Source organism: Talpa occidentalis, unplaced genomic scaffold, assembly GCF_014898055.3.
Source record: "Talpa occidentalis isolate TD23 unplaced genomic scaffold, MPIMG_talOcc4v2.1 talOcc4.16, whole genome shotgun sequence".
NCBI lineage: Eukaryota > Metazoa > Chordata > Mammalia > Eulipotyphla > Talpidae > Talpa > Talpa occidentalis.
The window spans coordinates 55,247,558-55,268,946 of NW_023601653.1; the positions used below are offsets into that span (position 1 = coordinate 55,247,558).

The 21,389-nt window shown below is 39.0% G+C and overlaps 2 protein-coding genes across 6 annotated transcripts in view; one reads left to right on the top strand and one right to left on the bottom strand.

Annotated features, from left to right (window-relative positions):
- The first annotated feature begins 5 nt into the window (after window positions 1-5).
- On the top strand, window positions 6-20,357 carry RECQL (RecQ like helicase). Its single transcript, XM_037514251.2, has 15 exons — window positions 6-103; window positions 1,898-1,945; window positions 2,827-3,024; window positions 4,182-4,361; window positions 6,537-6,643; window positions 7,765-7,963; window positions 10,369-10,535; window positions 11,474-11,555; window positions 12,802-12,950; window positions 13,031-13,148; window positions 13,625-13,763; window positions 17,058-17,149; window positions 19,102-19,321; window positions 19,569-19,698; window positions 20,167-20,357. Exons 2-15 carry the CDS (start codon window positions 1,930-1,932, stop codon window positions 20,308-20,310), a joined length of 1,941 nt encoding a protein of 646 aa, XP_037370148.1. The 5' UTR covers window positions 6-103; window positions 1,898-1,929; the 3' UTR covers window positions 20,311-20,357.
- Window positions 10,612-21,389, bottom strand: part of PYROXD1 (pyridine nucleotide-disulphide oxidoreductase domain 1) — a 33,446-nt gene continuing 22,668 nt past the window's right edge. Inside the window, exons 12-15 of one of the 5 annotated variants that reach the window (XM_037514255.2) lie at window positions 20,971-21,263; window positions 20,152-20,200; window positions 19,187-19,316; window positions 12,200-14,132 (exon numbers count right to left, since the gene is read on the bottom strand). In XM_037514255.2, coding sequence (XP_037370152.1) covers window positions 21,015-21,263 — 249 coding nt within the window. In that variant the 3' untranslated portion in view covers window positions 12,200-14,132; window positions 19,187-19,316; window positions 20,152-20,200; window positions 20,971-21,014. Of the gene's footprint in view, window positions 11,668-12,198; window positions 14,133-19,186; window positions 19,317-20,151; window positions 21,264-21,389 lie in introns of those variants that run through there. The other 4 variants (XM_037514254.2, XM_054696401.1, XM_054696402.1 and 1 more) reach the window with 4 other exon arrangements.

Below are 21,389 nucleotides of genomic sequence, written 5' to 3' on the forward strand. Positions count from 1 at the left end.
ACTTACTTGCCATTGGAAGACGGGCCCGACCCGGAAGGGTGGGTGCTCCGGGCCGGCGAGAAAGGGAAGCCTGGTGGCGGGAAGTTGGAGCCCGGGGAAAGCGGTGCGTAGCGGTCCTGGGTCCCGGGCGCCGGGGGTTGGCGAGCCGGAGGGGGCGGGTCAGGCTGGTGACTCTTTAACCCCTTAAGGAGACGTTCGGGGGTGACTCCTATTACCGCTTTGTGGGGCTCACCTTTTCTCGTCCTCCTTGGGGGCGAGGCCGGGTTGTTCTGATCACGTCCATCCCCCCTACTTGGCAGGGGGGATTGGGGGGTGTTAATCGTCGCCCAGGGCTCGGGGGCTCGGGCTTTGAGGGGCACGTTCTCCTGTCAACTCGTTTCTTCTTTTCTTCCTCCCCCCTGCAACCTTTTCCAAGCAGGAGACTTGATCCCTAAAGTTTATTTACTGGGAAACACCCCTGGGGATGCGGTACTTGTAAGCGAGGGTGTGATTAAATTGCAGGTGGCTGGAGAGGGGGGTGCGAGTGTCCTATTTAGTCTCCATGGCTTTGTACCTCAGTGGCATTTTCTCCAGGATCGAAAGCTGGCAGTCACCCCGTGAACATTTTCCTGTGAGTGCCTGGTTTATGCTTCTCACGGGTAGACCTACTGTCATTCATTTCTGAGCAGACTTTCTGTTGAGGTATCTTTTTTTACTTGTAAAGCTCATCCTGTGGGGAAGGAGCCGATGAGCACTTTTTCAGCGGCATAATCAAAGTCGTTTCAAACTGTGGGGGAAATTGTTAAAGATGCTGCTCTTTCCTAAGGGTAGGGAGGGCCGCTGCTTTCCATTGCATCAAATCTGAGTCTACTTTATGCCGGGCGCTTGGCGAGACTATGTGAATGCAAAGATGAAGAGACTTACTGTCTCCCCTGCAGGAGAGAGCTTTACAGTCTAGAGAAGGATACCTTGATTTCCACGCAGTGGTGAAGAAATGTTTAGAAGAATTAAAGTCCTTGCTTTACTCTCCTACTTGAATAATCTTTAGTTGTAGGGTTATTCTAAACTCCTTAGCAAGGCAAAAACAAAAACAACAAAATAAGCTCTCTATCTTTCTAGCCTAGTGATGGCTCCAGAATTCTACATAGGAAGAGTGATGACGAAGCTGTGTTTGGAGAACATTCTAAGTTAGTTTTAGAAAATGTTGCAAAATGGGGTAGGAGTTCACTGGGTTTATGGGTAATCTGAACTTCCTACCCTCAAACCGCATTTCCTATTACTTTCTTATATGTACTCTTCACTTTTAGTCATCCACAGGATATTTAGAGTTCTTTTAAAAACGTTTTATCCCTGTTGTTCATATTTTCTCCTTCTTGAAAGCAAACCCCTCCATACAATACCATTTCTCTTTTAACACCGAGCAAATGCTCAATAAAAATGCTAAAGGATTATTTTGAGCATGTTAATGGGTTTCGCTTAATCTGGGGCACTGGAAGCTGTCCATCTTATTATTTATGATAAAGTCCAGTTTTCAGCTAGGGAAAAAGGTTGAGAAAGGGGGTGTGTGTAATTTTGCTGCGGTCACACAGTAGTTGAATATTCAAACTGTTGAACCTCAAAGCTTTACTCATTTCTTACTACATCACTTTGAATTTGGTGGATGTTTCAGTGTTACTGACATTGTACTTGTTATTATCTACTTATGTGACTTTCGAGGCATCTCTAAAATCTGGAACCTTACCAAAAAACAAGCATTTTTTTTGGGGGGGGGGCTGCTAATTGGAAAGGTAACTGCAGTAGATAATCTACTTTCTAACATTTCTAACATTTTTTTATGCATAGTGGTGACAGATTATTGTGATTGGGGAGGTTATCTGTGGTACTGATTTTAAAATTTGTTGATTTTTTTTTTCTCCAGAAAGAAATTTGGATCTCCAGTTCAATTTTAGAATGGCATCTGTTTCAGGTCAGTGGAAAAGCTTACTTATATTTTGGAGATCTACTTCCAGTTACATTTTTGAAAAAAATATTACTTTTCTCTGTACCTTCCCAATTTTGCTGTGACCTTTAAACTGCTCTAAAAAAAGTCTTGATACAAGCACCAAGGACATTTTTAAAAACGTTATAGCTTCTGTTGATGTAGCATCAAAACGAATTTCACTTTGACTTGAATACTAGGGTTGATTAGAATTATATGTTAAGGCATATTAATAAATTAGTCACAATGGGCTTGTAATGTCAATTCCAATAGCACCATCAATTTCTCTTTTTATGTGTTACATCCTCTTGATTATAATCACCAACTCCTTATTGTGCCATCATGTGAACCCAAATATGAATGTTTTTGTGAAATAATAACTAAGTAGCTAGGGACTTAGTTTTAAATAGCTCATTTTTGTTTGAGTCTGGTCACATTACTTAAGTGATTTAGGAGATTGTGAGACTGTTCCCCAACATAGTAAAATAATAAAAATAAAAATTATCTTTTATCAAATGCTTAACTGTGTACTAGGTAGTCATGAATTTCCAGTATGTTATCTCACTTAATTCCTTATAACAGTACTTTGTGAAAGCGAGGTAGTATCTCCATTGTACAGGGGGAAAGTTGAGCATTAGTTAAGTACCTTTGCCTGAGGTCACTCAGCAGGTAAGAAAGATTTAGCTCAGGTCTGTTCCACTCTAACATACCTGTTCTTAAGCACTCTGCCATCCTATTTTTGTCTTTGTTCTTAAGCACTCTGCCATCCTATTTTGTCTATAATTTAGGTGGTAAGGAATACCCAAAAATTAACAAAAGAACCCTGAAAGTGTAATTGTCTATCATTGTATCTTTTTCTTTCCTCATAGCTTTGACTGAGGAATTGGAGGCTATAACCAGTGAGCTACATGCAGTGGACATTCAAATTCAAGAGCTTCTGGAAAGACAGCAAGAGCTTATTCAGAAGAAAACCCTCCTGACAAATAGAATAAAGCAAAGTTTAGAGGATTCGGATGCTGGGGAAAGCAACGAATGTGATTCTTCACCTGCTGCTTGGAATAAAGAAGGTTTCCTTTTTTTTTTTTTCCTTTGCTAGTTTTGTTTCATAGTTCCTTATATTGGAATTAAATCATTCTGCCTTGGCCTGTACTGAAAGCTGTTATCAGTGAAACTAGCCATTCCTTAAGTGGAACAGGAATCTAGCAGGCAGACCATCTCTTTACCCATGTTTTATCTGAATCAATCTCTTTCTATACAGACTTTATTGTTTTTTTCCAAATTGGTCCTAATAGCATTAGTCAACGCTTGGAAAAATAAGTTATTTAAGTTTTAACTAAAAACAATAAACAAGAGAAAATTATTCAAACTCTTTGCCAAAGTCTAGTTCATTCTCCCTAGAGAGCAAACTCTCTAGAGAGATCTTGATTCAAGGTCTTGCCAAGCATCGTGTCTGTTGTAAATTACAGTGGAAAATTCTCACTCTATCTGGGCAGTGCAGTGCTTCTGTAGGCCTTGTTTTCCAGTGATTCACTTCTCAATGAGAAATTTATACCCAAATTCCAGATAATTGTTAACTTTGTTTATGATATTTGAGATTTATTTTTAACGATACTATGAATTCCATGATCAACACTCGGACTGTTGTTCAAATGGCCCATCAGTCACCGACTCTTTTGGGTAGATTGGTTCTCAACTGGCAAGTGTTTCCAGTTTTTCTACATGTAATCTTTCTTATGATATATCATTAACTTTGTTTTTGTTTAGCTTGGTGAGTTAAACTGATTTCAAAATTCTTAGAATCAAAGTTTAACTTTGTCAGTATTAGAAAAAGTCTTACATATGTTTGTTTCAGTCTTTCTTATAAAAGCAGCCATTTTGGGTCTCCTTGGTGTCCTAGGGATTAAGTCTCAGTGCTACCAACACAGTGGCCCACTTTGATAGCTTGAATTCGATCCCCAGCCAGGGAGCTATCCACATGGCACAGCAGATCTCTCTTCTACCCGCTGCTCCCCTCAAGACTGTATTTCAGTAGATCTGCCTGTTCTGCTCCCCACTCTATCTGGTGAATCCTTACCACCCACCCACCCCGGACCTCTGGCTTGCACCCCAGTTCTTCACATAAAAATAAATAAAATCTTAAAAAAAAAAAAAGCAGCCATTTAAATGTATGTCTCAGCTATATTCCTAAATAGTTGTGATATTTTCATCTTATTTCTTTTTCTAGATTTTCCATGGTCTGGCAAAATTAAAGATGTTCTACAAAATGTCTTTAAACTGCAGAAGTTCAGACTCCTTCAGCTTGAAACTATTAATGTAACCATGTCTGGAAAGGACATGTTTCTTGTAATGCCCACAGGGGGTGGAAAGAGCTTGTGCTACCAGTTGCCAGCATTGTGTTCAGATGGTATGTATTAATACACATTCATTTTAAATCTAAGAAATCTTAGTTAGTGCTTTTACTATATTTATAAGTCTTTAAAAAAAAAAATCCTAACCATACTTGTGTAAGACTCAAGTGCGTTCTTAAATTGTTTTTAATATTAAAGGCATTATTACGGGGTTCCCTTAAAGAGGGAAGGGAAACATTTCTGAAAGCAATTAATGCTTTTATCTGGTCCCCAAAATGACAAAAAATCATGTTAGAGGAGAAAAAACAACTAGAAAAGGATTCAGTAGTCCTCGATTGTGGTTCGTCTTCATGGGGTTGAAGACAACCACCTTGTCTCCTGTGGTTTTAGGCACTGGAGTTACAGGTGTGGGCAAAGTGCTCTCGGTCCCAGCTCACAGAACTCTTGGAGCAGCGCTCTCTCCCCCTGGAGAGCTGATAAACTTGCACACTTAATTCAGTGTAGGGCCCACTAGCTTGCATTTCAGCAGGCTCTCCAGTGATCCCGATGTTGGGGGGAGCCTGGGGTACACAGCAGGGGTCAGCACACTTCCTTAAAGGGCTGGACAGTAGATATTAAACAGGTTTTGTGGGTTGAATGTTGCTGGGCTAATGACTGAACCTTGCCTTTGTATCAAGAAAGCAGCCACAGAATATTTTAAACAGTTGGCTGTGTCCATTAAAATCTGATTTGGAAAGACAAGCAACCAGCACTTAATGTGTTGCCCCCTGCCCTAGGGAACTGGGGTACAGCTGTCCCCTGCTTTTCAAAAGTTCACCTTATGCCACTTTTACCAGTACCAGAGCACGTGTTTTCACTAAAACAAATCTGACTAAAGATGTAGAGCTGTGCGTGTCAGCCTGGCTTCCAGGCTGCCATTCTAGAAGGCAGCGGCACCTTGAGCAGTGAGGGACCCTGCCTGGGCCTTCCCTGGGATGCTTTCTATAGGCTTTGTATTTAATTACATAATTCCTGCTTTTACTAGATGTTTTTTTAGGTTTCATGTGTTATTTGGTATGATTTGATATGTGATTTTAGGGTCGGGGAATGCTTAAAATTGTTTCCACGTTAATGACAATTACTTCTTTGCCTTATGCCATTTTGACTCACCAGAGGTTTCCTAGGAATGGTGTCCTTTCAGATAGCTGGAGAAACATGCAGTTGCAGTAAGGATTTTGAGGTAAAGGTTTTAATGGGGAGTTGAGTGCAGAGATCTGGTCTAGCAGCTACCAGAGAAGTCCTTCCTGAGGAAGTTATTTGAACTCAGAGACAGCACTGAGTCAGCACAAAGGCCAGTGTTGGAGAGAAGCGCTCTCATCAGGGCATCAGCATTTGTGAGAAGCCAGAGGAAGTGGGGCTAGTGACAGAGACACTCTGTGGAAAGAACTACTTTGAAAGGAAAAAGAGATGACCCTAAATTAGGTGTGCAGGGTTATATCAAGACAGGAGAGACTTGACTGTTGAAATGTATGAGAAAGTGCCAGTAACGTGGGTGAAAGTAAAAGAACTGGTGACAGGATAATGGAGAGGGTGAATCCCCGATATGGTCCTAATTTGAGTAGATTTTTTAAATAGGTCTGCTCTCTGCCTGATGGTATTTTAAGGAACAAACTACAGAAACATAAGGTCATACGCTTTTTAACAATGTAGAATAGCTCTTGTAGTTTTAAGGTATTTTAGTTAGAAAAGGGATATATTGCCAGAACTTTATCAGGTCAATAAAATGTTCACTGATTTCCACTCACAATAAATCTGTCTGCAGTAAGTGGAAGACTATCCTGTAACTATTATTCATAACACAGGTTGCTATTTTGACTTCGGAAAGCTTTGGAATAACTTTTTCCTGCTTTAACTGGGTAGTATTTGACTTGATTTGAATTATTTTACTGAGATAACCAATGCTGATTGTAAAAAATGGTAATTAAATAAAAATTCAAAATAACACTTCTCTTTTTTATGGAAATGAATTAGGAAAGAGTTTTTAACCTATTTTTAGCTTATTTGGCTTATGATCATTTATTCCTGTCTACTTCTTTTATTAAGGAGAGTAAGCAGTGGTAGTGTATTGCTAAAGCTGTATTAAAAATCAGTCTGAACTGATAGGTGGTACCCACAAGTTACAGTAACAAAGGTGTGATCAAGAGTCATTTTGATGGTGATGTAAAATTTAAAGAAGATTTTTTCTCTTTTAGGTTTTACACTCGTGATTTGCCCATTGATTTCTCTTATGGAAGACCAATTAATGGTTTTAAAACAATTAGAAATTTCAGCCACCATGTTAAATGCTTCTAGTTCTAAGGTATGTGTCTGTGATTTTTTGGTTCTGTTTTTTTTTTTTTGAATGTATACTCACTGAAGTAGAAGCCTTAGCTATGGTTTGAGTTGCATAAAATTATAGATTGACAACTACCTCAGGAGCTGTAAACTACTGCTCAGCAGCCAGTTCTAGTCCACTAGCTATTTTTATATGATCCATAAGCTCACAATGGCTTTTGTGTTTTGAGTAGTGAAAAAAAAAAAACAAAAGAATTAGTTTGTGAAGCGTGAAAATGATGTGAAATTCAAATTTCAGTGCCCATTCATGAAGTCCTATTAGAACACTACCATGCTTACTCATTTATAATAAATGGATGCTGAACCTAATCAGATGCTTTCTTAGGAGCTATTAATATGGTCACATGGTTTTTTATCTTTTCTTTTATATGTGGTGGATTACACTGATCGATTTTCAGATGTTGAACCATCATTACATCCGGGAATAAATCCCGCTTGCTCATGCTATATGATTCTTTTAATGTATTTTTGTTGAATTCATTTCACTAAGATTTTGTTAATGCTTTTTGCACCTTTGTTCTTTAGGGATATTGGTCTGTACCTTTTTTGTGATGTTCTTATTTGCCCTTTTTTGTGTGGTTGTGTGGTTGATACATTTTAATCTTCCTAATTTTATTGATTTTATCTTATTTACTTGTAGAATATTGTGTTTGTGGGAGGTAAGTACAGGTTCTTTTTATGCCGCCACCTTAAACCAACCTACCCTCCAAGAATAAATTTCATGCACAGACATATGAAGTAATTACAATATTAAAATGAATAAGACCCACCTTTATAGCCATTTAGCTTACATTTTAAAGTTTATTATGAGCAATTTAGAATTATGCCCTTGCAGAATAAATGCTTTTTGGAGTATCTTTTCACATTTATATTTTGTTCTTTTTGCCAAATGAGACTATTTTCCTATCATCAACAGTTTGGATGTAAGTAAATAACTAAAATGCTGTTTACACAGCTGCCATAAAGTTTAGCACTGGGACGTGGTTTTGGTTTTTAATGAACTCTAAGCATCTGCTGCTAGAACAGCCCCGGGCTCCTGCCTTTGGGTATTGTCTGTGTCATTGTGTCTGGTTTTTCTTTCAACAGGAGCATGTAAAATGGGTTCATGCTGAAATGGTAAATAAAAACTCCACGCTCAAGCTAATTTATGTGACTCCAGAAAAAATTGCAAAAAGCAAAATGTTTATGTCAAGGCTAGAGAAAGCCTATGAAGCAAGGAGGTTAACCCGAATTGCTGTGGATGAAGTTCACTGCTGTAGTCAGTGGGGACATGACTTCAGGCCTGGTATGTATGTTGTATCTAGAAGACTCCTTCATGCTAGGCCTTATTTTCTTTCTCAGCTTCATGATGAAAATCCCTACTTTAATTAAAATTATCCTCTTGGGTAGTTACTACTACTCATTTTCTCTAACCTCTATGTCAGGGGAGCCAAAAAGCAGAATTTTTAATGTCTTTATTCCCTTCTGGGTCATGTTTAGTCTTAGTTCCTTTATCCTTTGGAATGTGTGATTATTAGCAAGTACAGTTTAGGCATCACTTAATGACTGGAATACTTTACGAGAAATGGGACGTTAAGTGCTTCAGTTATGCTTCAGTTATGTGCTTCAACACCACATGGTGTATCCTATTCCACACTATTGAGAGCACTGTCGTACATGGCGTTCTGCACTGTATGGTTCTTGCCCATCTTTGTGGCATTTTCTGACCTTCCAGTTCTCCTTCACATCCACTGAGGATTTGCATCTGCCCCAGATTTGTTGTATTTAGTCAGCATACTGAGTATCCTCGGGATCTGTCGAACCAACTCCTCAGCATTACAGTTCTATGGGTCCTTTTAGTAACCCTTTTCTTTATTCCTTCAACTTCACTTTACAGCCCAAATTGAAGCAGATTTCTGAGACTCTTGTTCTGTGAAAAAAAATAAGTTAATCCTGGTCTCTGATTTCAACCTCTTCCTTGTGAAGCAGCTTTGGCACCTCTTTGGAGCTTGTGGGGCCTCTCCTTATATTTGTCTGTGGCTCTGGTTCCCAAGAGATGGTCGCTCTTACCCATTCAGACTCTGCTGTTGCCTCTTCTATTTCTCCTGCACTGCCTGGTGTGTTACCAGTCTGCTTTAAGCAGTGCTAGACCGAGATAAAGGGTCCACTTGGACTTCTGCTTCCCCATTCTTGCTATTTGGCTATTAAACATTGTTGGGAAAATGGCATAACTCTATTCATTGCAACCTCAGTTCACCTTTCTTCATGTACCTTTCTTCTTGTCCCTATTTCATCTCCTTTTAACATTTTGTCCAGTGTGCTCTTTATATCATTAACTTTTCTTTAGGCCCTAACTCCTCATGCCTAGCAGATGCCTCCAACTTCCCACAAAACAGATGCCATTAGACATGGACAACAACTCTTTCTCTTCCAAAGTATTGGTAGTCTCTGTCTTTTGCTTATTCCAACCCATCCTTTGCACTGCCACCAGAAGGTGACTTCTGAAATACAAGTCTATTTATATCTCTTTCTCCTTTAAAAATCACATGATGACTCATTTCCTACTAGATAAAGTCTTCACTCTTTAGAATCAGCTGACTCTAGTCAAGGTCTTATTCAAATTTATATTTATATTTATATTCTTCCATGTAACAGGTTTTGGGTGGGGAAGCAGAGCAACTATGAATGTTAAGGGAAAGGATTTATTTTAGGAAGTAGACTTTCCATGATTGTGGGAGGAGCTGGGGAAAGGAAGGTCTGAAGGCTGAGTTGAAGATCAGAAAAAATTCACTAGTTAGTCCCGAAGTAGCGTGAGGACCAGTAGTGCCGGCGCCCTCTCGAAGCCACTCAGGTTGTACAGCTCTCGGCTTACCAGAGCTGAGAGATTCACTAGGCTCCACACCCTGTGATTTAGCTCCACCTAACTGCTTGCGGGTGACTGAACCTGCCAAGTAATCTCACGCTGGTGTGTTGGCAGCGTTTCCTATGCTGGATGGTTTTCATCTTCTTCCCTTCCTGGTGAACTTCTGCTCACTTTTCATGACCCAGCCCATGGATTACCTGTCACAACTTCCCAAGCATTACTTTGTCTCTGGATTTTCACTGTGGCCTTCTGCCTTAGCGTTTAGCAATTTCTACTCTGTTCATTTTTCACTTTTCTTCAGATATATTAAGTATTTGAGGAGGGAAAGCTTATCTAGTGATTTAGATGTGTAGGACAAGAGTGGTTTAGATGTATAAGCCCAGAGTGGTTTTTTGAAATAGGTTATGTAAAAACCAATGCCCAGACCAAGCTTTTAGGAGTTGAACTTGGCACTCTGGGATGATGCTGGAGGTAGTGGAGGGTTTGGTTGAAGGCTGCTTTTATCTCTTGTCTGTTCTAATATTGATTGATTCCAACACCTTGACTACCCCACTGTCTCTTGCATCCACTGTTGAATGTGCAGGAAACTGTTGAAGTGCACAGCTTGCAGGAAACACCCAGCTGTTCTGTTTTCAACAGGGACTTGCACTCGTGGCCAAGAACAGTGCTTCCGAAGAGCTAGTGTAAAGTATAATAAAGCTGCCTGTTAGAGCGGGCAGCTGCTGGGATTAACCAACAGAGAGTGATGGCAGTGACAGGAGTCGTGGTTATCTGGATCATGTTAAAAAGTGCAATTTGCTTTATTCCTTAGAGGACAGAGAGAAGGCCACTTTGTACTTTTCTTCTAGATTATAAGGCACTTGGGATCTTAAAGCGGCAGTTCCCCAACACATCATTAATTGGGCTGACAGCAACCGCAACTAATCATGTTCTGAAGGATGCTCAGAAAATATTGTGTGTTGGAAAGTGTTTGACTTTCACAGCTTCTTTTAATCGGCCAAATCTTTTTTATGAGGTATGTAACATATCAAAGTATTTTTGTGATGGATAGTAGCAGAGAGGATACCATTTCACTATGTTTATTTATGAGTTAACTGTTTAAAATTTTTTAAGATCAGGAGGTAACTATATGCATATTTATTAATACTTTTTCATATATCTCCTATATTATTTAATCTTTTGTTAGGTTAAGTAGAAGATACTCCCTCATTAAATTTACATTCCTTCTTGTGCAAGGATGGCGAGAAATGCATTGATACCAGGGCCCCTAATAACATCTGCATTGCAAGTCATTGCTAAGTAGAGCTAAGCTAATGTGCTGCTCATTAGTAAGTGGAGCTAAACTAATGTGCCGCTTTGCTTGTGCAGCCATGCAGTGCACGTTTGGTGATCCACATGTCACATGCACAACCACAGTGATCACACTGAGGACAATCCAGTCTATTTGTGTGGGACTCTGTGCCATCTGGGTTTGTGTATTATACTCTAAGATGATCACATGACAGAATCACCTAAGGACAGTTTTCTCAGAAGGTATCCCTGTTGTTGAGCAACATGGGACTGCTCTCTGCAGAGACTGCATTTGATACGTGGCTTTGAAAGTTAAATAGCCTAATAGTGATATTTCCTTTTTAGTCCTTTTAAGACTATTCAACATTTTCCAGGGTTTTCATTGAATAGTTATTTATGCCTGGTTATGTTTTTATAAAAGAAACATCATAGAAAAGGTCTCCATGTTATCAAGTATTCATTGCTTCTGTGCCTCCTTCTGAGAAATTAAAAAAAAAAAAATCAAGAAAAAAGTTCAGTGGGCTGCTGGAGTGAGGCAGAGGAGGTGTATGAGAGTAGAAACAAACGCCATGCTCGTGAAAGAATGGTACCTGAGAGATGTAAGTAAATGACTGCTTGGACGGTCCTTAGCAATTTACTTTTTAACAGTTACCATCTTTTTAGGTTCGGCCGAAGCCCTCAAACACTGAAGATTTTATTGAGGATATTGTAAAGCTCATCAGTGGGAGATACAAAGGGCAATCAGGTAACATAAATACAAACCAACTTTGAAGACTGAACTTTCAGAAATACAGCTCTAGTACAATATACTTACAAACCATTAGCACCAAAGACTACCAATGCATGGTGGGAGATACCTGAAAATGTGATGACATTAATTAGCTTTTTGATCTTAGAAATTGGTATGTTATTTGCTAACAGCAGGGACTGTAGGAGTCATAAAATGTCGTGATTCTTTTTGCTTAGTCATTTTATAGAAGGCATCTAATGACTCAATGTTAACTATCAAGAGCATATGTTTAGGGGCCTCCCTGGTGGCCCAAGGGGTTAAGTGTCAGCACTATGAAACCATCTGTAGCCACTGCAGCATGACTTCGATCCCTGGCCAGGGAGCTGATCCACATGGCGCAGCAGACCTCTCCTGTCTCGCCTGCTGCTCCCCTCAGCAGTGTATTTCAGTAGATCTACCTGTTCTGCTCCCCACTCTGTCTCTGGTGACTCTCACCGTCCCCGCCCCCAACTCTGGCTTACACCCCAGCTCTTGTATGCATAAATAAATAAATATTCAAGTAAAAAAAAAAAGTGTATGTTTAGTAATTACCCTCTGTAAGATGGAAGGTTAAAAGCACTGACATTCTAAAGGGATATGAAAATACAGTCCCTTATAATAAAAGAAGTATATATTGAATGGGATAAACATAAATGTGCAGTCACACACACACACACCCCCCCCAGGATTAATGATCAGGCAAGTGTTACTAAAGAAAAGAGTTTTTATACAAGTAGCATTTCAGAACTTTTCTGTAGATTTTCAGGAGCTCTTAATAGGTACTCTTGTTAAAAGGAGTTCCAGGGTCAAGTAAGTTTGAGAAAGGCTACAGCTACTGACCTTGTTAAAGACTCACAGGGCTTTATCAGTACATTAGAGGAGCTGAGCAGCCCTGTTTAACTTTGTTCAGTGCTGTGTTTCCCAAACTCATGCACAATGTACACACTAACATCTTAGGGAGCTGTGGGACTCATTTTGAGAAATACCATGTAGTAGGAGGTAAAGTTGGAGAGAAATAAGAGGTATAGGAGCCAACTCAGCTCATTTCCATAAAGTGAGCTTGTGATCAAATCTTTTATTATAACAAAATTGACAGATGTTTAAGACCTTAGATTTTTTTAAAAAATTGTTCCTCCTGTGCATTGCATTGATCTTGAGTGCCTGTTGCAAATTATCTTTAGGAATATACTATCAGCACCTAATAATTGACCTTTTACTACAGGAATCATCTACTGTTTTTCTCAGAAAGACTCTGAGCAAGTCACGATTAGTTTACAGAAACTGGGAATTCATGCAGGTGCGTACCATGCCAACATGGAGCCAGAAGATAAAACCAAGGTTCACAGAAAATGGTCTGCAAGTGAAATTCAGGTTACGTATATTTCTTCAATAGTTTTTAGCTCACCTTGAAAAGCATTTTATTTAATGTATAAAATGTTAAAATGTTTTAGGTCGTAGTGGCAACTGTTGCTTTTGGTATGGGAATTGATAAGCCAGATGTGAGATTTGTGATTCATCATTCAATGAGTAAATCTATGGAAAATTACTACCAAGAGAGTGGACGTGCAGGTATGTAGTTTTTAAAAAGCCTTCTGTAAGAAAACTCATTATAAATGATGTGCAATGATTTCATATTTTCAACCTTATCTAGTATTTTTAGAACAAGTAAGTGGTATTCTTTTGGAATTACGTCCTTATTTGTGCAGAAACTTTACTTTGTTTTGGAGTGCTACAAGCTGTTCTCTAAGCTAGCTTCATGGCCATTTTTGTTGCCTAAATTTTTATTTTGGTTTAAAATCTGTAACTTAAATAACTGGATTTTTATTTATGGACTTTTTTTTACTTAATAAACCTCATGGTTGGTAAGTCTCTTTGGTCATTTGTAACAACTATCCTCAAATTAAAAAAAACTTGGACATTTGTCTGGAATGTTTAGATGTGATATATTTAGATGGAAGCACTGCCAGCGAATTGCACATTTATTATCATTGCATGTTTTGAAATGTTAAAATAACTATGCAATCTCAAGATGTCTCACGCTGCAGGTCGAGATGACATGAAAGCGGACTGTATTTTGTATTATGGCTTTGGAGATATATTCAGAATAAGCTCAATGGTGGTGATGGAAAATGTAGGACAACAGAAGCTTTATGAGATGGTGTCGTACTGTCAGAACATGAGCAAGTAAGCCACACCGCTTTGTGTAACTTTGTGAAAGATTAGCAGTGTGACAGCATATGCTGTTATTTGGAGTACTTGCTGAGAACTGTGTAACATCAAGTGCAAACCTGTATAGAGAGGTGGGAACCAGGACACAAGCCTGCAGGATCTGTCTTAATCCAAGAAAAGCTTTATTTTGGGTCACTAGTATACAACTATAATACATGTTTTAATAATTTTGAAAAGGTGATTGAGTAGGCATTTTAAGAGTGGACTTCATTAACACACACTATCCGGATGGGTGGATATAATCTTTGAAAGCAGAGTCAAGCATCTCTTTAAGAAATACATTTCTAATCAACTCAAAATGGATAAGAGAACTGGACATAAGACCTGAAACCATAAAATAAATAGAAGAAAATGTAGGTAAAACTCTAAAAGACATATATCACAATAACATCTTTAAAGACTCATCACCCAAAGCATCCGATATTTTTCTTTTTCCTTCTGGCTTATTTCACTGAGCATAATTCCTTCTAGTTCCATCCACGCTGCTGTAAATGGCATGAGTTTATCTTTTTGATTGCTGAATAATATTTCATTGTGTATATATGCCACATCTTCTTGATCCAGTCATCTATTTTGGGGCATTTGAGTTGTTTCTAGGTTTTACCTGTTGTAAATAGTGCTGCAATAACATAGGGGTACGGGTGATCTTTTTTTTTTTTTTTTTAAGATTTATTTTATTTATACAAGTGCTGGGGTACAGGCCAGATGCGTGGGAGGGTGAGAGGATTCACCAGAGACAGAGCGGGGAACAGAACAGGCAGACTGATGAAATACACTGCTGAGGAGAGCAGCGGGCGAGACAGGAGAGGCCTGCCTCACCATGTGGGATTCTTTCTGGCAGGCTGGGATTGAACCCATGCTGCGGAGGCTGGGAATAGCTTCACAGTGTGGCACTCAACCACCTGCACCACCAGGGAGGCCCTACAGGTGTTCTTTTGAATCACTGTTTTTGTGTCCTTTGGGTGGATCCCTAGTAGTGGAATTGCTGGGTCATATGGTAGCTCCATTTTTAGTAGATTGAAGAACCTCCAGCTTTCCATTGCAAGCTTTCCAAAGCAAGGATAGTCAAGGAAAAGATAAACACCTGGGATTACATAAACTGAAAAGCTTCTGCACAGCAAAAGAGACATTAACCAAAACAGAGAGACACCCCACTAATTGGGAAAAAATTCTTTGCATTCCATTCAACTGATAAGGGACTGATCACAAAGATATACAAAGAACTCATACCACTCAACAAAAACAAAATAATCTAGTCAAGAAATGAGCAGAAGAACTTAAAAGACATTTGTCCAAAGAGGAAATGCAAATGGCCAACAGGCATATGAAAAATTGTTCAACATCCCTTATAATCAGGGAAATGCAAATCAAAACCATATGGAGATACCACCTTACACCAGTGAGAATGGCACATATCAAAAAAACAAGCAAATGTTGGCGAGGATGTGGTGTAAAAGGAACTCTCCTACATTGCTGGTGGGGGTGCAAACTGGTCCAACCACTATGGAAAGGACCTCCACTATCTGGAGGTTCCTCAGTCTACTAAAAATGGAGCTCCCATACGACCTGGCAACTCCACTACTAGGGAGCTATCCAAAGGACACAAAAAAATTGATTCAAAAGACCACCTGTGTTTATTCCAGCCCTATTTATAATAGGTAAAACCTGGAAACAACCCAAATGCCCAAAAATAGATTACTGGATCAAGATAATGTGGTAAAGGGCCTCCCCTGGTAGCACAGCAGTTGAGAGCTGGGCTGCAAAGCTGCCGGCAGCCTCTGTAGCGCTGGTTTGATCCCCGGCCGCCAGCAAGGGTCCCACGTGGTGCGCAGACCTCTCCTGCTGCCTGCTACTCCCATTAGCAGTGTACTTTGGTCCTTCTGCCTGTTCTGTTCCCTGTTCTGGTGAATTCTCTCACTTTCCCGTGCTTCTGACTGTACCCAGTGCTTGTATAAATAAATAAATAAATCTTAAAAAAAAGATTCCTTTAAAAAAAAAAGATGTGGTACATGTACACAATGGAATATTATTCAGCAATCAAAAAAAGATAAAATCATGCCATTTGCAGCAATGTGGATGGAGCTAGAAGGAATTATGCTCAGTGAAATAAGCCAGCAGGAAAAAGAAAAATACCGGATGGTTTCACTTAAAGCAGGAATATAGGGGAACCAAATAAGACATCAGTGAAAAAAATTAATAGTACAAAACACAACAAAGCAAAAACGACAATTATAAACCAGAAACATACTTCAGGGGAGGAGGAGGAAGAGGGATCAGAGGGAGGGAGGGAGGAGCACAGGGGACTGAGGTGATGGTGCACGGGTGCATTGGCGAAGGAAACTCTATGGGGACTACACCTGAGGGAGTGGGAGGAAGAAATATTGTTTAAAAATAAACAATGATGTAAAATTTTTTTAAAAAAATTAAAAAAAAAATACATTTCTATTTTTTTAGGGTGGCTTTAGTTAGAACGTATAAGTTCCCTGATGGATTCTTGGTTTTAGCCCTTCTTGTATTCTTATTGCCCATCACATATAATGTGCTCCAAAATGTTGAAATGAGAGGCATAACAGAGATAGAAAATGGTATTGCTTTCTGGTAGGTGCTACACTAATCTAATTAAAGTGAGAAAGTGAAAATTTCCTTGATTGTTTAGTCGATGCTCATGAAGCCTATTTTGGGGCTTAAATTAAAATTGGTACTCTAAAACACAAACTGTCTTGCTATCAACAAAATTGTAATTTTTAAGAAGTCTTGCCCTTCTCAAAAGCAATGTTTCAAGTACATAGGAAAAAAATTATATGTGGTGGGTAGATTAAAAGCTGTTCAGATATGCTCATCAGCTGACTTTAGAGAGATTGTACTGGATTATTTGGGTGGATCAAATGTGGGAGGAGGTGGCAGAAGGCCAGACCAGAATGATGTGGAGACTCAACCACTGCTGTTGGCTTTGAGATGGACGAGAGGGGCCATCAGCCAAGGAATGCAGATTCTGGAAACTGGGAAGGGCAGAATATATACTTCCCTAGAAGCTCCAGAAGAAATCTAGCCCTGCTGACAACCTGATTTTACGCTAATGAGACCTGTCTTAGACTACAGCAATTGAAGATAAATTTATGCTTTTTAAGCCACTAAGTTTGTGTTGTTATGATAGCAATGGGGACTGATGAAATAAAACCTGTATTTTCAAATAGGGATCTTAAAACTATCAGTTCATTTAATAATTTTTATCTCCAAATGTGTTTGCAGATGTCGGCGTGTATTGATAGCTCAGCATTTTGATGAAGTGTGGAACTCTGCAGAGTGTAACAAAATGTGTGATAACTGCTGTAAAGACATTTGTGAGTTTTTTTTTTAAAGATTTATTTATTTATGCATACAAGAACTGAGCCAGAGATGTGGAGGGTGAGAGGACTCACCACAGTGGGGAACAGAACAGGCAGAATGACTGAAATAACACTGCTGAGGGGAGCAGCGGGTGAGTCAGGAGAAGTCTGCTGTGCCATGTGGTTAGCTCCCTTGCCAGCCATGGATCGAACTCATGCTGCAGTGGCTGTGGATAGCTTCATAGGTTGCATCTTAACCCCTTGTACCACCAGAGAGGCCCTGTGAGTTGTTTTTTAAACCTTTATAGGCTAATATATAGTTAGGACTACATGAGGGCACATTATACCCCCAAATGGATTAAAAATATCATACAAGGTGTGAATCAGATTCAGAAGTTGCACCAGAGCGTCGAAACAAATGCCACTAGGGCACTTCTTTAGAATAGTAATTCTTGGCCAGAGCCCCTATATAAAGATTACAGTTTTTGCCATGGCTCTGTGGGTTTTCTCTAGGCACTTGGTAGGGTCCTTGGCATATCAAAATTGTCCCACTGAGAGAGTGTAGCACCCTGCAATGAATGGGATGCTGCCTGGTGTCCTGGGTTGCTGGGGTAGGCTCTGGCCACCCAAGAATGTATGGGTTGGAAAAGGAATGAATAAATTCCTGTTTAATATTAAAAGTGTTTTGGGTCTTTGTTTATAAGTTTGGTGATGTTTCTGTGACCAGAAATACACCACAGGATTTAACACGTTTGTATCAACTGGGCCATGATTAAATTGGTTTCGTGATAAAATTGGTTTGATGATTTGTTGTTCATTTTGCTTAAAGTTGCAGTTTCCAAGACCCTACAACGTTAAGTGAGGACTAACTGTGAGGAAAGATTTGTTTTATGTTGCTATACTGAATGCAAATGAAATTTTTAAGAAATGCAGGGAAAATTGTAAATTACTCTGAATTAGAATGCTATTTATATCAAAAGGACTAACCTTGTGATAATCTAATACCATAGCTGGAAAGTGAAATTTAGTGCAAAGTAGACTTTTGATCCAGGCAGCAGCTCCTCAACAATAACTTAGCAGTTTTGATGCTGTATTTGATCCTGTGTGTATGTGCTGGATTTGGAGAGCTGGACTAACCAGTTCCTAATACAAAGCTTTCCTGAGTTCTGATGCCTTGTGGGTGGAGGTAAGCAGACAACCTGCAGCAAGAGAAACCTGTTTGCGAGTTTATGTGACTGTCTTTTGCTGACTAACAAGACTGATATAAAAATCAGAGTGCTGGTTCCTTAAAATAGGGGATCTCTACCCAGGGTATTCTTGTCTCTAAATCAGAGTACCTGGAAACCACACTAGTCTGTAAAGTAGTGCTTAATGAGCATAAATCAGGTAAATCTGAAGAACAGACTGGCTTTCCTGGAAGTATGCCTTACAAACTGCCCATGTCATGTCTGCCAGACACTTTGGTTCCAGGAGCTACCACAAGGCCTTCTGATAACCAGGTTATTTATATTTTTAAAGATTTATCTGTTTATGCCTATAAGGACTGGGGTGTAGGCCAGAGGTATGGGGGATTAGAGGATTCATCAGAGACAGAGTTGGGAGCAGAACAGGTGGATCTACTGAAATACACTTCTGAGGGGAGCAGTGGGCGAGACAAGAGAGGTCTTCTGTGCCACATGGGTTAGCTTCCTGGCCAGGGATCCAACTCTTGCTGCAGTGGCTGGTGATAGCTTAATAGCACTGAGGCTTTAACCCCTGCACCACCAGGGAGGCCCTAACCAGGTTATTTATTCCTCAAGTCCCAGAGACTTGAGGAAGAGGTTGGCCTTAATTAGGACATTAACAAATCCACTGATTTAGAGTGACTCATGATGATGGCTAGATTTAAATCAGTCAGACCACTTAGGACAGCCTTTCCTTGCCCAGTTTCTAAACGTGACTCTCTATAACTGTCTCCTCCATGACAGCATTTGAAAGAAAGAATGTAACAGAACATTGCAGAGACCTAATCAAGATCCTGAAGCAGGCAGAGGAACTGAATGAAAAACTCACCCCACTGAAATTGATAGATTCCTGGCTGGGGAAGGGGGCAGCAAAACTTCGAGTAGCAGGCGTGGCTCCTCCCACACTTCCTCGTGAAGACCTGGAGAAAATGATCGCGCACTTTCTTCTACAGCAGTATCTTAAGTATAAACAAACCCATTTTTTGGTTTTCTTGTCTTAATGATGTTATATCCACTTTTTTGTAATTTGCAAAGAAACCCCCACAACACAGTACTTTCTATAAAGATATTTGCATTCTTAGGGCATAAGCTTCATATATCAATGTTCCTTAAAATCACTACTTAAGATAATCTGAACACCTAAATATTTTACTAACTTAGGTTTTTACTATGATGTCTTAAAACCTGATTGTTACTCTTATCTTTTGCAGAGAAGATTACAGTTTTACAGCTTATGCTACTATTTCATACTTGAAAATAGGACCTAAAGCTCATCTTCTGAATGGTGAGGCACATGTTATTACCATGCAAGTAAAGAAGCCTAAGCAGAGCTGTTTCCAGGTAACTCACTACTGACTGAATTGAAAGCCTACAACTGCTTTTCTTTAATTAATACTCTCCTTGGTCAGCTGAACACGAGATCAGTTATGTGTAGATTTTGGGTGTGGGGTTCAGACTAGCCTTTCATTTACTTAGACACACACACACACAAATACGAAAACTGTTTTCTAGTTTTGAGATGCAACCCACCCTTGTGATACTGGTCATGATCACTACTGGTTGGGAAGTCTGCCTGTCTTATACATGAAATTTTACAAAGCCTGCACAGTATGCTATGAACTTATGACTAGGGACACTTCACGTGGTCTTAAAGGTTTCTCTCACAGCCCAGCCACTTTTATTTTAAATTGGGCTCAAATTTAAGTAGAAACTGAAAGATAAAAAAGCAAGACACTTACATAAGGACTACTGAAATTATTAAAGTAGAATAGCTGAATTTTTAACAGTGCTCACTTTATTATTTTGTAGACTGAATCTTCTCAAACTTGTCATTCTGAAGGAGCTAAGAATAAGAAAGAAGGAAAAAATCCAGGTAACTTCCAGAAGCCTGCAAACATACTTCAATCTGATTCTAAGAAAACAGGGGCTAAGAAGAGAAAAATTGATGTATGAGATATTTTATACATGTGGAACTGTATTTTCAGAACTTTCCTCTGAGGTATTTAACATTTGAGATCATTAATTATATAATTTTATAAAACAAGGGGATCGTGTTTTATGCAAAATCCTTAAATATAAAAACACAGAAGTTCGCACAGCTACCTTAAAGCTTTTTCTGTGTTGATATACCTAGTTGTATATCAAATGTTGTTGTAATGAAAATTCATACAGGCTCATCATAGAAAGTGAGTGACTTCAGGTTAGAATAACAGGTGTGGAACCTAAAAAAAGGAGACTAAGGCATCAACTACAAACATTAGTTAAAAGAATGTATTAGTATAAATATTAGCAAGTATGATAGTGCTACATCTGTTTAAATAAAATAAAATTATAATGTTCTTGAAGTCACATCCCTGTCTCAATATTTTATAATCAAAGAATGACTGGTCTACTAACCAAAGATACTCCAGCCAAATCACAAAATGTGTTTAAATTTAAAATACATTTATTTGAAAATAATTTATATTCTCACATAACAAGTGGTCAATTTTGTGTTAAAAAATCTATAAGTTATTTAATTCCATCATCTTTTTATCACTTTCACTGAATCATTATCACGTCTGTATTTTTAGCTTCAATGTTAGTCATCAGTAAAATCAGTGCATCACTTACTCTGTTGTGACTTTGTGTTATTTGTGTTTCTTGTAATGCCCACTTTAGTCAAAATAATCTTCTATATCAATATTTGGATCTAACAGATCTTCTCCATATGATGCCAGATTCATTTGGTTTAAGATTAAGTTTTCAAATGTTTCTTCTAAATCAGTTTCACCAATTAACACAGCTCCCATCATCCGCCCATTTTGCATGACGACTTTAATGTATTCTTGTCCTTTGGTACATCTCAGCATTAATTCATGATCTGAACCCAAACCCTGTGCATTGTATTTTCCCAGCAGCACAACCTATACAGAGAGGATAGAAAAATTACCATAATAAGTACCAAAAGGAAGCATGAGATGCACTTATCACAAAACCTCTCACTAGTGAGGGTCCCACAGATAACAGCTAAACAGCATTCATTTATTTTA